We start from the raw sequence: 11,162 nt of genomic DNA, 5'->3' as shown, positions 1-11,162 counted from the left end.
GGCTAAGGCTTAAGAGGGTTGAACAATGCTCAATGGGTGTAGACAAAGAAGGGCTCTCCAATAGTAGTATCAAAACATTGAAAGACGGTTTTCTCAAAAGTGAGTTTACAAGTTGATCAACTTTCAAAGCAGAATTACTTTCCCATTGTTTCCTCAAATGCAATGTATGATGTATCATTTTGTAGCTCTGAGTCGCTACTTTTATTTAAAAAAAACGGATATTCAAATGTTGCTACATAAGACCAAATCCAGGTGGTAAGTCACATTTTCCCAATTAGGGCTATCTTCTGTATCCATTACCAGCCCAACCTTGTCACAGCACTGATTGGCTTAAACGTATTAAGAAGGAAAGAAATTCCACAAAGGAACTTTTAACAAGGTACACCTGCGACGGTAGTCCTTCCTTGTAAATAAGAATGTTCTTAACTGACTTGCCTTGTTCAATAAAGGTTAGATAAAAAATATATATATATATATTGAAATGCATTCCAGGTGACTACCTCATGAAGCTGGTTGAGAGAATACCAGGAGTGTGCAAAGCTGTCATCAAGCCAAAGGTTGGCTACTTTGAAGAATCTCACATATAAAATATATTTAGATTTGTTAAACACTTTTTTTGGTTACTACATGATTCCATATGTGTTATTTCAAAGTTTTGATGGCTTCACTTTTATTCAACAATGTTGAAAATAGTAGAAATAAAGATAAACCCTTCAATGAGTAGGTGTGTCCAAACTTTTGACTGGTAGTATATATATTCACAATTTTGAAGATGCCTAGTCAGGTCCAGCATGATAACAGAATGACAAGGAACAAGGTAAATAGGATAGAATACAGCAATCCAATCCATGCTCAATATTCTAATCATAACGGTCCGTTGGCTGCGCCAGGCATCCCCGTTGATCAGATTCTCTCTCAAAAAATATATTTATATTCTATACAACGACAGTCCGATATAGTATAGGTTAAATTCATAAACTGCAGCTACATTACTGAATAAATGACAAGTGAAAATCATTCCATTTTCACATTGCATCTATATATATATATATATATATATTTTTTTTTTTATTTTTTTTTTTTATTTTTTTTAAAATCATTATTATATATATTTTTGCTAGAAAGTAGAGCTCAAAACGTGGTCTAAAGTTTGCTGGGAGGTGAGCACATTCTCATTCTCATTCACATTTTTTATAAATGCCAACTTTGCGTGAAAACTGGCGCACGCACATTTTGGGGTATATTTTGTACATACTGTACACATGGTTTATAAATGAGGCCTAAGGTGATCTGCTTCTGCGGCGCGTGCGCGTGTGTCATGCGACTACAGCTCTAAGCGCAGCCGTATAGAGACCGTTCTCTCCCCCGACGTCGGCTATCAGACACCATGGAGGCTTCGATGAAGATGCAATGTGAAAATGGAATGATTTTCACTTGTCATTTATTCAGTAATGTAACTGCAGTTTATGAATTTAACCTATACTATATCGGACTGTCGTTGTATAGAATATAAATATATTTTTTGAGAGAGAATCTGATCAACGGGGATGCCTGGCGCAGCCAACGGACCGTTATGATTAGAATATTGAGCATGGATTGGATTGCTGTATTCTATCCTATTTACCTTGTTCCTTGTCATTCTGTTATCATGCTGGACCTGACTAGGCATCTTCAAAATTGTGAATTTGCAGTGCTTGCCACAAGGAAATGTGACTATCAGCATTTGGTTTTTGAGAAAATGTGAATGGTAACAGTGGAATGATCATGAGCGACTGTCGACAAACACCTCTTCAGCAACATTATATTGTATATGTTTCTTAAGATAATATCATTTTTGCTATGCTCTGTTGCGCAGGCGTGCTCGTCAGGACGCTGTCACTGCACTTCACTACATTCTTGCGTGATGTAGCCTATAGGAATGTGAAGAAAACGGAGCAATAAAATGCACCGACAAAATGGTCTTGCTTCGCCGAAAGGATTTATTAGTGATCCTTAAAATACATTGTGCCAACGAAGAATGTCAGGGACATCAAATGCAGAATCTTCTGACGGAGTAGTCTCCAAAGTGAAAGTAAAAAAGCAGATCAAGACAATCATGAAGGATTTGGAGACCATCCTGGGAGACTTGAGGGATGTGGCCAAGGAACTCAAAGAGGTTAGTGGAATAGGTTTCCTTATGTCTGGCTTAAGTGGCTTTTAGGCTATTTGAGATGAACATACATTGTTTTTTATTTCATGCTGGTATGGTTGGGCTATTGTTTTTCTATTGATGGGGAGCAAAACAAGCTTGTTCTATAATAAACATCTGAAGGCTCAGATATAAATAATTAAGTCCAGGGCCTACAAACATTGCATTGGCCTATCATATGTGACAAAATATCTTATCAGTGAACATGGGATATATTTAGGACAGGTTGTCTGTACGGAGGATGACAACGTAGCTGCGCCTTGGTGCGCATGCTTTGAATTAAGCGCACAAATGAATCATGATTCATTGTTAATCTTGAAGTTCACCGGGATGGTTTTGCATTTCATTTCATCATCTTAATACTGTCTAGCCTAGGCCTACTGTTTCCTGCCTGTTTCCTGAGAATTGTCTCCTGCCAAATTATACAGCAGCTCTCTCTAGGCACCTTTTTACAATATCAGGATTTTGTCAGTGCTGTCATTGGGTCTAAGTTATTTAAGCTGAATAACAATTGCAATTTTACTGCATTTATTCATTCATCTCATGCTTTCTTTGTTTTCTTTTAATTGCACACATTGATCATAATAATCTTTGTTGTCTACCATCTTCCATAACCCACAGTCTAACGTGCTTTGACGTGGATGTCGCCAACCTATATGCTTTTGTGAGAATAGAGCTGTCCAGCCTGCTGGGGCTGAAATACTCGCCCCTATCTGACAGGTTGTCACTTGGATAAGACCTACGTAGAAGATTTTTCTTACATTCTGAATTAAAATGGATATACGGCACACGTCTCCTCTGAAATAATGGTCCTCTTTCAACCTTTTCAACGAGTATTTGAATGGAATAGTAGCAGGGTTAGTGTGTTCTGTTCAGGGAAGCATGCACAATCTGTTAGTCTAACAACACTGCTGAAACAACCAACCTAGAGGGTTGTCAATATCAAAGCCAATATTTCAGTAAATCCCATTCAAATGCAGTTATCTACTGCAACTCACACACTGTACTGGCTGGATTCAAGCCTATGTTTAAGGGGAGCTGAACCCAGATGCTTGACACGGAGAGAGAATCAACATGCCCTACAGCATGTGGCACTGGATACTGTGACTCTTTTTGTGTGGCCCACTAAATAATCAATTTATGACTGTGCATGGAGATTTCACTCTACATGAGCTTTTCGCCCAGCCTCGGTTTAATATTCCATGAAATGTAGATATGCGGATATTACTTCAATATTACTTCAATGTCTTTAATTACTTCAAAATGTCATGATTTTTAAAAAGGTATACTGTATGGATACTGTTCACAGACATGGTTTGGCAAAGTATTGACTACCACTGTAATGTGAGTACTAAAATGTTTTAATGATATGTAAGTTATCTCCATAGGTCTTAATAGGTATTGTGTCAGTTATGGATTACAAAGTCATTTCAGACTATCCCTAATAGTTTTGAACATTGTGTCTTTTGATGCATGCATATCAGTAATAAGGGTTTGTTTCTAGTCAAAATTATTAAAGATACCTAAGGGCAGATGTAGTCATTCACTACGAAGAGATGTCTTTGCAATTTTCACTGACTATGTATATTATTATCACCTCAACCATGAATGTATGGGAGGCAGAGTATGTGCTTTCAGCGATTTCAATTGAATATGTCCACTATGTGTAAGTGCATACACACAGAATGAATTCTTATCTAAACATGTTAGTACTGCTAATTCATAGCCAGAGGGTCCCACTTTTGAGTCTGAATACAATTTGGTGGGTTGTGTGGGTAGTTTCCCCTTACCTTACAAATACATAATGAATCAGATAATATTGTTGTGTTGCAAGTGAATCTGGCTTGAGATTACCAAATGTTAAAAGTTATTATAATAATGCATTATTTTAATAGCTAGGTTGCACATCAACAAGTGCTTCATACGGTGACATTTTGGCTGCTGCTGTATTTTCTACACTAATAGTCTGTTACTTTGATGTCTGTCAAGCTAAATATAAGTACTGTCCATGATAGCTCTTTTTCCTTTCTACTGGTGCAGGTTGTGCATGAGATCGACTCCCTCACATGTGACCTACAGCTGGAGGAGGCGATGACGGACAGTTCCAAGACAGACACCCTGAACAGCAGCTGTAGCAGCACCACCACCACCACCACAGCCTCCAGCATTGACAAGATCAAGATCTACCCTGACGACGCTATCTTTAGGCCCCCGTCTGTCAGCCCTGCTGTCCTGACTGTGCTGAAGAAGCCCCACCCTCCTCTGCCGCCTCCCAGGCTGACATCTATCAAAGCGGAGGAGAACAACAAGAATCCTCCATCAGGGAACCTACTAGCCAAGGCTAACGGGACTCTTATGTGCAATGAAGTTTTCACAGGGAAGCCAAACAGAGACTTATTGTACTGCATCTCAAATAGTATTCCAGAGAAAGGACTTACACCCATGCCTTTGCTACGGCATGAAGAGAGCAAATGCCACCAGGCCACCAGGGAGCGCGTCCGATTCAGTGAAAAGGTCCAGTATCACGGGTACTGCCCTGACTGTGACCTGCAGTATGACGTCAATAACACAGATATACACTTACAGACACAATTGACTGATGAAATGAGCCCTGTCCATCAGTGTTCCTCCTCCTCACCACCACCCCAGCTCCTGTTGGAAAATGGTGGCCTCAGCGTCAGCCATAGTTTCCCTCCTGCAAACTTGCCTTGTGTGCCTCATCCTAACCCTTCCCTGAAACCACAGAAAACCATCCTCCGAAAATCAACCACCACAACGGTTTGAAAATCAACCACCACAATGGTTTGATGTTAATCACCCTTAATTAAACATTTAAAAATTATTGATAGCGTTCTATTTCTATTTTACGAGCTTTCTACTCCAGTCAAACGTGGATTATCTAAACAATGAGAAAAAAAGAGAGACAGATAATGCAGAAGGAGAGAATGAATGGTGAGTGAGTGCCAAACGACAACTGTCCTTGGGGTGTAAGGGGGTTTGGCAGGGTTGGGTTGAGAGAAGTGAAGTTACATTGACTCATATTTTTGAAGGGATTCAAGAAACAGGAAGCTGTGTTAGAACATGTCATTAATTTATGCTCTAGGTTAAACAAGAAACCTAGCTTCCCTCAAATCCGCCCGCTGCCCAACACACTCTGTCTGACAGTATGGCAATGAGGTCATACCTTTTCTCACTCAATATCGCTCCACTCTCACACTTCACTTGAAGGATACAAATACTGTATTATATTGTATTATATATATTGTATGCTCAAAAAAAGTGTTAATTGGCCACAAAATCAACATTTTGCAATGGTCATCTCAGTCTCTGGACATAAACCCCATTGAAAACCTGTGATTTGAATTGAATAGCGCCATCCAAATGAGCAGATGAAGGATATCAAGGATCTGGAAAGATTCTCTATGGAGGAATGGTCTAGGAAGCTTTCCAACGTGTTCTCCAATCTCATAAAACATTTTAGAAAAAGGCTGTGTCGTTATCCTTGTAAGGGGAGGGGGCCTAGAGAATTATTAGCAGGAGTGCCAATACATTATGACCCCTATCTTTTTGAGATTTGTTTTAATTTCTTGTTCAACAAAATGTCTTTCTCTGAAAGTATTCATACCCTTCAACTTATTCCATATTTGATTGTGTTACTGCCTGAATTTAAAATGGTTAAACAAAACAAATACATGTCCACCCATCTACACACAATACCCCATACTGACAAAGTGAAAACATGTTCTTAGAAATCTTTGGGCATTTATTGAAAATAAAATACAGAAATATATCATTTACATAATAAGTATTTACACCCCTGAGTCAATACATGTTAGAATCCCCTTTGGCAGCGATTACAGCTGTGAGTCTTTCTGGGTTAGTCTCTAGGCGCTTTGCACACCTGGATTGTACAATATTTGCCCAATATTCTTTTCAAAATTCTTCAAGCTCTGTCAAATTAGTTGTTGATCATTGCTAGATAACCATTTTCAAGTCTTGCCATATATTTTCAAGCAGATTTAAGTCAAAACTGTAACTCGACCACTGTCTTCTTGGTATGCACCTCCAATGTAGATTTGGCCTTATGTTTTAGATAATTCTCCTGCTGAAGGGGAATTCACCTCCCAGTGTCTAGTGGAAAACAGACTGAACCAGGTTTTCCTCTGGGATTTTGCCAGTGCTTAGCTCCATTCCATAAATTGTTTTTATTGTGAAAAACTCCCCAGTCCTTAACAATTACAAGCATGATACAGCCACCACTATGCTTGACAATATGGAGAGTGGTACTCAGTAATGTGTTGTTTTGGATTTGCCCCAAACATAACACTTTGTATTCAGGACAAAAAGTTAATTGATTTGCCACATTTTTTGCAGTATTACTTTAGTGCCTTGTTGCAAACAGGATGCATGTTTTGGAATATTTGTATTCTATACAGGCCCTCTTTCTTTTCACTCTTTCAATTAGGTGAGCATTGTGGAGTAACTACAATGTTGTCGATCTATCCTCAGTTTTCTCCTATCACCATTAAACTCTGTAACTGTTTTAAAGTCACCATTGGCCTCATTGTGAAATACATAAGTGGTTTGCAACTGAGGTAGGAAGGACGTCTGTATATTTGTAGTGTAGTCACTCTCCAAAGTGTAATGAATAACTTCACCGTGCTCAAAGGGATATTCAATGTCTTTTGTTTTTTTACCCATCTACCAATAGATGCCCTTCTTTGCGAGGCATTGGATAAGCTACTTGGTCTTTGTGGTTGAACTTGTATACTCCTGAATTTATTTAGGGTTGGCATAACAAAGGTGTTGAATACTTGACTCAAGACATTTCAGTTTTTCATTTTTAATTCATTTGTAAAAATGTCTAAAAACATAATTTCACTTTGACGTTATGGGGTATTGTAGGCCAGTGACAAAAATCTAAATTAAATCTATTTCAAATTCAACACAAAAAAAATTGGAAAAAGTCAAGGGGTGTGAATACTTTCTGAAGGCACTGTAGCTCAGTTTTTGTATTATTTATTTTATACAGACTTTTTTGCTCATCTTTATCAAGGCTGCCAATAATTATGGACCTGACTGTATATAACAATTCATCAGATGTTGGTATTTTGGTCTTAATTGACCCCATAAATGAATAGAACTGTAATCAAACAGTCATACCAATGTGTGTATGTGGTAGGGCTTTACTATGTTATGATGCCATTCAAAACCTATGAAAGGGCATGAAAACAAAGACATTTAGAACCTAAAATGGTTATTTTGCTGTTACTTTGTGCATGAGAACCCTTTGAAGAACCCTTTTTGCTTCCAGGTAGAACCCTTTTGCTTCCAGGAAGAACCCTTTTGGGTTCCAGGTCAAACCCTTTTAGGTTCATGAATTACCCTTTCCACAGAGGGTTCTACATGGAACCCGAAAGGGTTCTACCTGAAACCAAAAATGGTTCTCCTATGGGGACAGCAAAAGAACCCTTTTGGAATGGATGAAATTAGGCATACCCTGGAGGTGGATGGAAATAGGGGCACCTCCTACTAGCAAGGCTTCTAATGAGCAGGACTAGGCTATTACTGTGCTGATAGAAATCTTTCATACTGCCTTTGTACCAACACAAATGTTGACAATGCTCTAAAACCGACATGGAAAAGCAGCATGTGTTTGAAATGTGTGTGAGTGTGAACAAAGACAAAAAGCGGAGCGTGACATTTTATGTTGATGTGACTCAATGCATGATCTCTTTGCTCTAATGGACAAGCTTACTAACTGCGTTCACCATTTAGATAAGGATTTGTGCTTATTCAAGCATTTAAAAAATTAGGAATGCCATGAAAGATGTAGAAATGTCAGCCCCGCAGGCTTGTGTGCCCGGTCACATTGTGGATGAGATTAGTAGAAACATTTTATTCTAGAGAAATCAAATGAAATCAATGTATTTACCTTCATCAAGAAGTACAGCGCTATTGAAAACTAACAAATGAAGAACAATTTCCAGGAAATACATAAATACATAATATAGCCTACTGAAAGGAAATGCTGAGAGATCAGAAAAGGGCTTCCACAAGAGTGTGCCCACACGAGCCATATAAAGAGATATCTATCACAGTGATGACTCCCACCCACCCAGCTAGTCCTGTATGTGTGTAATTCCTGTATGTTCCTGGGGGTGAGAGACTATTTTAGACATTTAAAATTATTGTGTAAAACTGGTTGTGCAAAACTCCAACATTCTATGTGACATGATTGCTTGCCGCCTGGCAAAGATAAATAGGCATACATGTACACAATTACAGTACTGTAGTGCCAATGAACAATTAGCTATCATATTCTGCCATATATAGGCTACTACAGTGCTAGAAAAAAATTGTTGATATACTCAACATGTATCATTGGGTTATGTCTTTCTTTGCTTCCTCAATCAAAATAAGATGAAAAGACATTAAACAAAATGAAAAGTGAAATATGGCAAGACAAATAATACAGTTTTGTGCCAGAGGCTTTCCATCTATAATGAAGATATCAAAAGGTCATTACGATACAAAATAGTGCTGAACTACATTATCAAACACCAGAGTTCTAACAATAAATCTTGCACGTTAGATATGGATGCTCTGTTAGCTTATTCCCCCTACTACCATATTGCACATAGGAATGGTGGAAAGGGAATGTCCTCTTGCAGTCGTTTGTGTGTGTGTATGCATGCACGTGTGTGTGTATGTGTGTGTGTGTGTGTGTGTGTGTGGTGTGTGTGTGTGTGTGTGTGTGTGTGTGTGTGTGTGTGTGTGTGTGTGTGTGTGTGTGTGCGTGTGCGTGTGCGTGTGTGTGTGTGTGTGTGTGTGTGTGTGTGAGAGAGAGAGAGAGGGCATGAGTTTGAGAAATGTTGTTGTGAAGCAAACTTAATCAGAGATTATTATGCCCCTTTGGAGACTATTAAAAGCAGAGACATCAGCTGCATCTCCTTTTTTTAAGGGAAAACAATATTACAATTTGGACTTGTTTATCACAGCTATGGTGACACAGCTGTCTAGATATACACTCAAGAATTTGTCAAGTGTAAGAATTGATGCATGTGTATGTTTTATAAGAGAAGGTTCTATTTTGTCCACTCTTTTGCGATTAGATGAAAAAAAAGGTGTACAATGCAGCCTTGAATGCTCTGAAAGGAATTGTGCAACAATGTCTGACAAAAAAACTTTTATTTGAATTGTGGTCATGTTCTTTTTTAATATGTTCATTCCCATAGCTGCAGCTGTTTATGCAAGTTTAATTGCATTTCCCTCTTATTGTCAGAATGCTCATATGCATTTGTTTTCCTTGTTTCCCAAGCAGGTCCTTCTGGGTAAGAGTGGAAACAGCCTTCACTGACATTAAGCTGATCAACTTCAGTTCATCATACAGTCACTGAGAACGAGGCTCCCTACCTTTGACAGAACATCCCCCAGAACCCCCGAGCCATGGCCAAATAACTCATCCTCACAGAGCGAGAACATTGGAAGTCCTCAAGGCATAGTCTTACTCACGGAGAAGTATGTCAGAAGTTCAAATGTAATGGAAAAATAAGATGAAAACATTGTGTCCAAGTGGGACTGGTTCATTTACAACTGATTTTAAGATTTTCTGTTTAATCATAGGTTAAACTGATGTCCCCAGCATTCGGAGAACTCTTCCGGGTGGAAGTCTACTCATAACAGTCTCAACTCCTGTTGAGAGGGCAAGAGAGTGCGCGCGAGAGGGAAAAAACCATGGTCAATATTTTAAAGCTGTAATTTGAACAAGAAAATACCCACTCAGTTACCCTTTTTTGCTCTTTGAATTGTGGTATATTTGCCTTGAAGATAACATATTTGACATAAACATCCAGTGAAATTTGGTCATCTGCAGTGACTGCTCTGAAGATAGAAGCCGCAACATGGTCCTCTAACGTCTATACTGTAGTAGGGTGTGAGAAACATAAATGTGTCCTTTTGCAAATCCTACATACAATATGAGACAAGTTGAATGGCTCAGAAATTGTAATGGAGGCTGGTCACTCATTTGTGTTCAGAATATGTTGTGCATATTGAAATCTATGTATGTTCAATGTCATGCAAGTTACTTGCAAAGATATGGAATACAGCTTTAAACACCTTTCAAAGACAGAATCATTTGCATAAAATTGTATTTGTATATATTTCGAGTCATTTTCTACAGAGATTTTAACATAAAAAAATCTAATATTTTTGATATTCCATGGGATGAGAGTAGTATTTTGAAGAAGACTGTCATACTTTTGAAATACATTTATCTCTGCAGGGCATATGTGGATATTCTATTTCTATAGTGAGAGAGTATTTATATAGATAAAAAACATGTTATCGTTATGTTACAGGGTGTAAAAAAATGTGTAGCACATGAAAGCAAACTAGATTAAACCAAATACAGTACATTGTTGTGCTCATCAGAGGAGGCATGATGCTGAATGAATGCAGGACTGATTCTTCTTCCACCTCATCCTGTCATCATTGTGGTCTCCTATGCATTTACTGGAGAGGCTGTTGAGACGTGCTGCCCCTTCCACAAACTGGAGTGCACCTCACTTTTGCCCACCCTTAGCTGATGTGGACTTTGTGACTGTGTCCTTGTCTCTCTGGACCACTAATGACTTCGCTTTGAAGAGGATGGAACGTAACAAAACAAACTTTGTCAATGACGTGTCGGGAAAACAATGTACATGTCCACATCTTTATAAATAATTTGCACTTTGCACTTATGTTAGTCTTTATACTTTGTGGACTTTTCCCTTTAATATGTGAATTACAGAATAATTTCAAGTATGTGTGTTTATTGTGTTGATTTTACATTTCAATGCCTGCTTTTAAAGCTTTTTGAAAGGTCAATGACCTACAGTATATCACCCTCTGTAGGTCAAATGAAAAATTAACTATTACTGCAAGCTACTACAATGTCATTATCTCAATGTCAGTGTTCACTTTCTAGAAG

At 38.4% G+C, this 11,162-nt stretch overlaps 1 protein-coding gene across 1 annotated transcript; it reads left to right on the top strand.

Annotated features, from left to right (window-relative positions):
* The first annotated feature begins 1,240 nt into the window (after positions 1-1,240).
* On the top strand, positions 1,241-10,996 carry LOC106580185 (protein Largen). The gene is made up of 4 exons (XM_014160963.3): positions 1,241-2,155; positions 4,229-5,140; positions 9,510-9,709; positions 9,815-10,996. The coding sequence occupies exons 1-2, from the start codon at positions 2,018-2,020 to the stop codon at positions 4,970-4,972; spliced, it is 882 nt and encodes a 293-aa protein (XP_014016438.1). The 5' UTR covers positions 1,241-2,017; the 3' UTR covers positions 4,973-5,140; positions 9,510-9,709; positions 9,815-10,996.
* The last annotated feature ends 166 nt before the right edge of the window (positions 10,997-11,162 follow it).

The sequence above is a fragment of the Salmo salar genome, chromosome 20, assembly GCF_965601325.2.
Source record: "Salmo salar chromosome 20, fSalSal1, whole genome shotgun sequence".
Taxonomy (NCBI): Eukaryota; Metazoa; Chordata; class Actinopteri; order Salmoniformes; family Salmonidae; genus Salmo; species Salmo salar.
Note: the sequence above shows the minus strand (reverse complement) of the source record. Positions and strands in the feature narration are given on the sequence as shown.

Bases quoted from the DNA above. Each gene is read 5' to 3' on its own strand.
- LOC106580185 (XM_014160963.3), top strand. From the start codon at position 2,018: ATGTCAGGGACATCAAATGCAGAATCTTCTGACGGAGTAGTCTCCAAA. The intron at 2,156-4,228 runs GTTAGTGGAATA...CTACTGGTGCAG, and splicing joins TGGCCAAGGAACTCAAAGAG to GTTGTGCATGAGATCGACTC.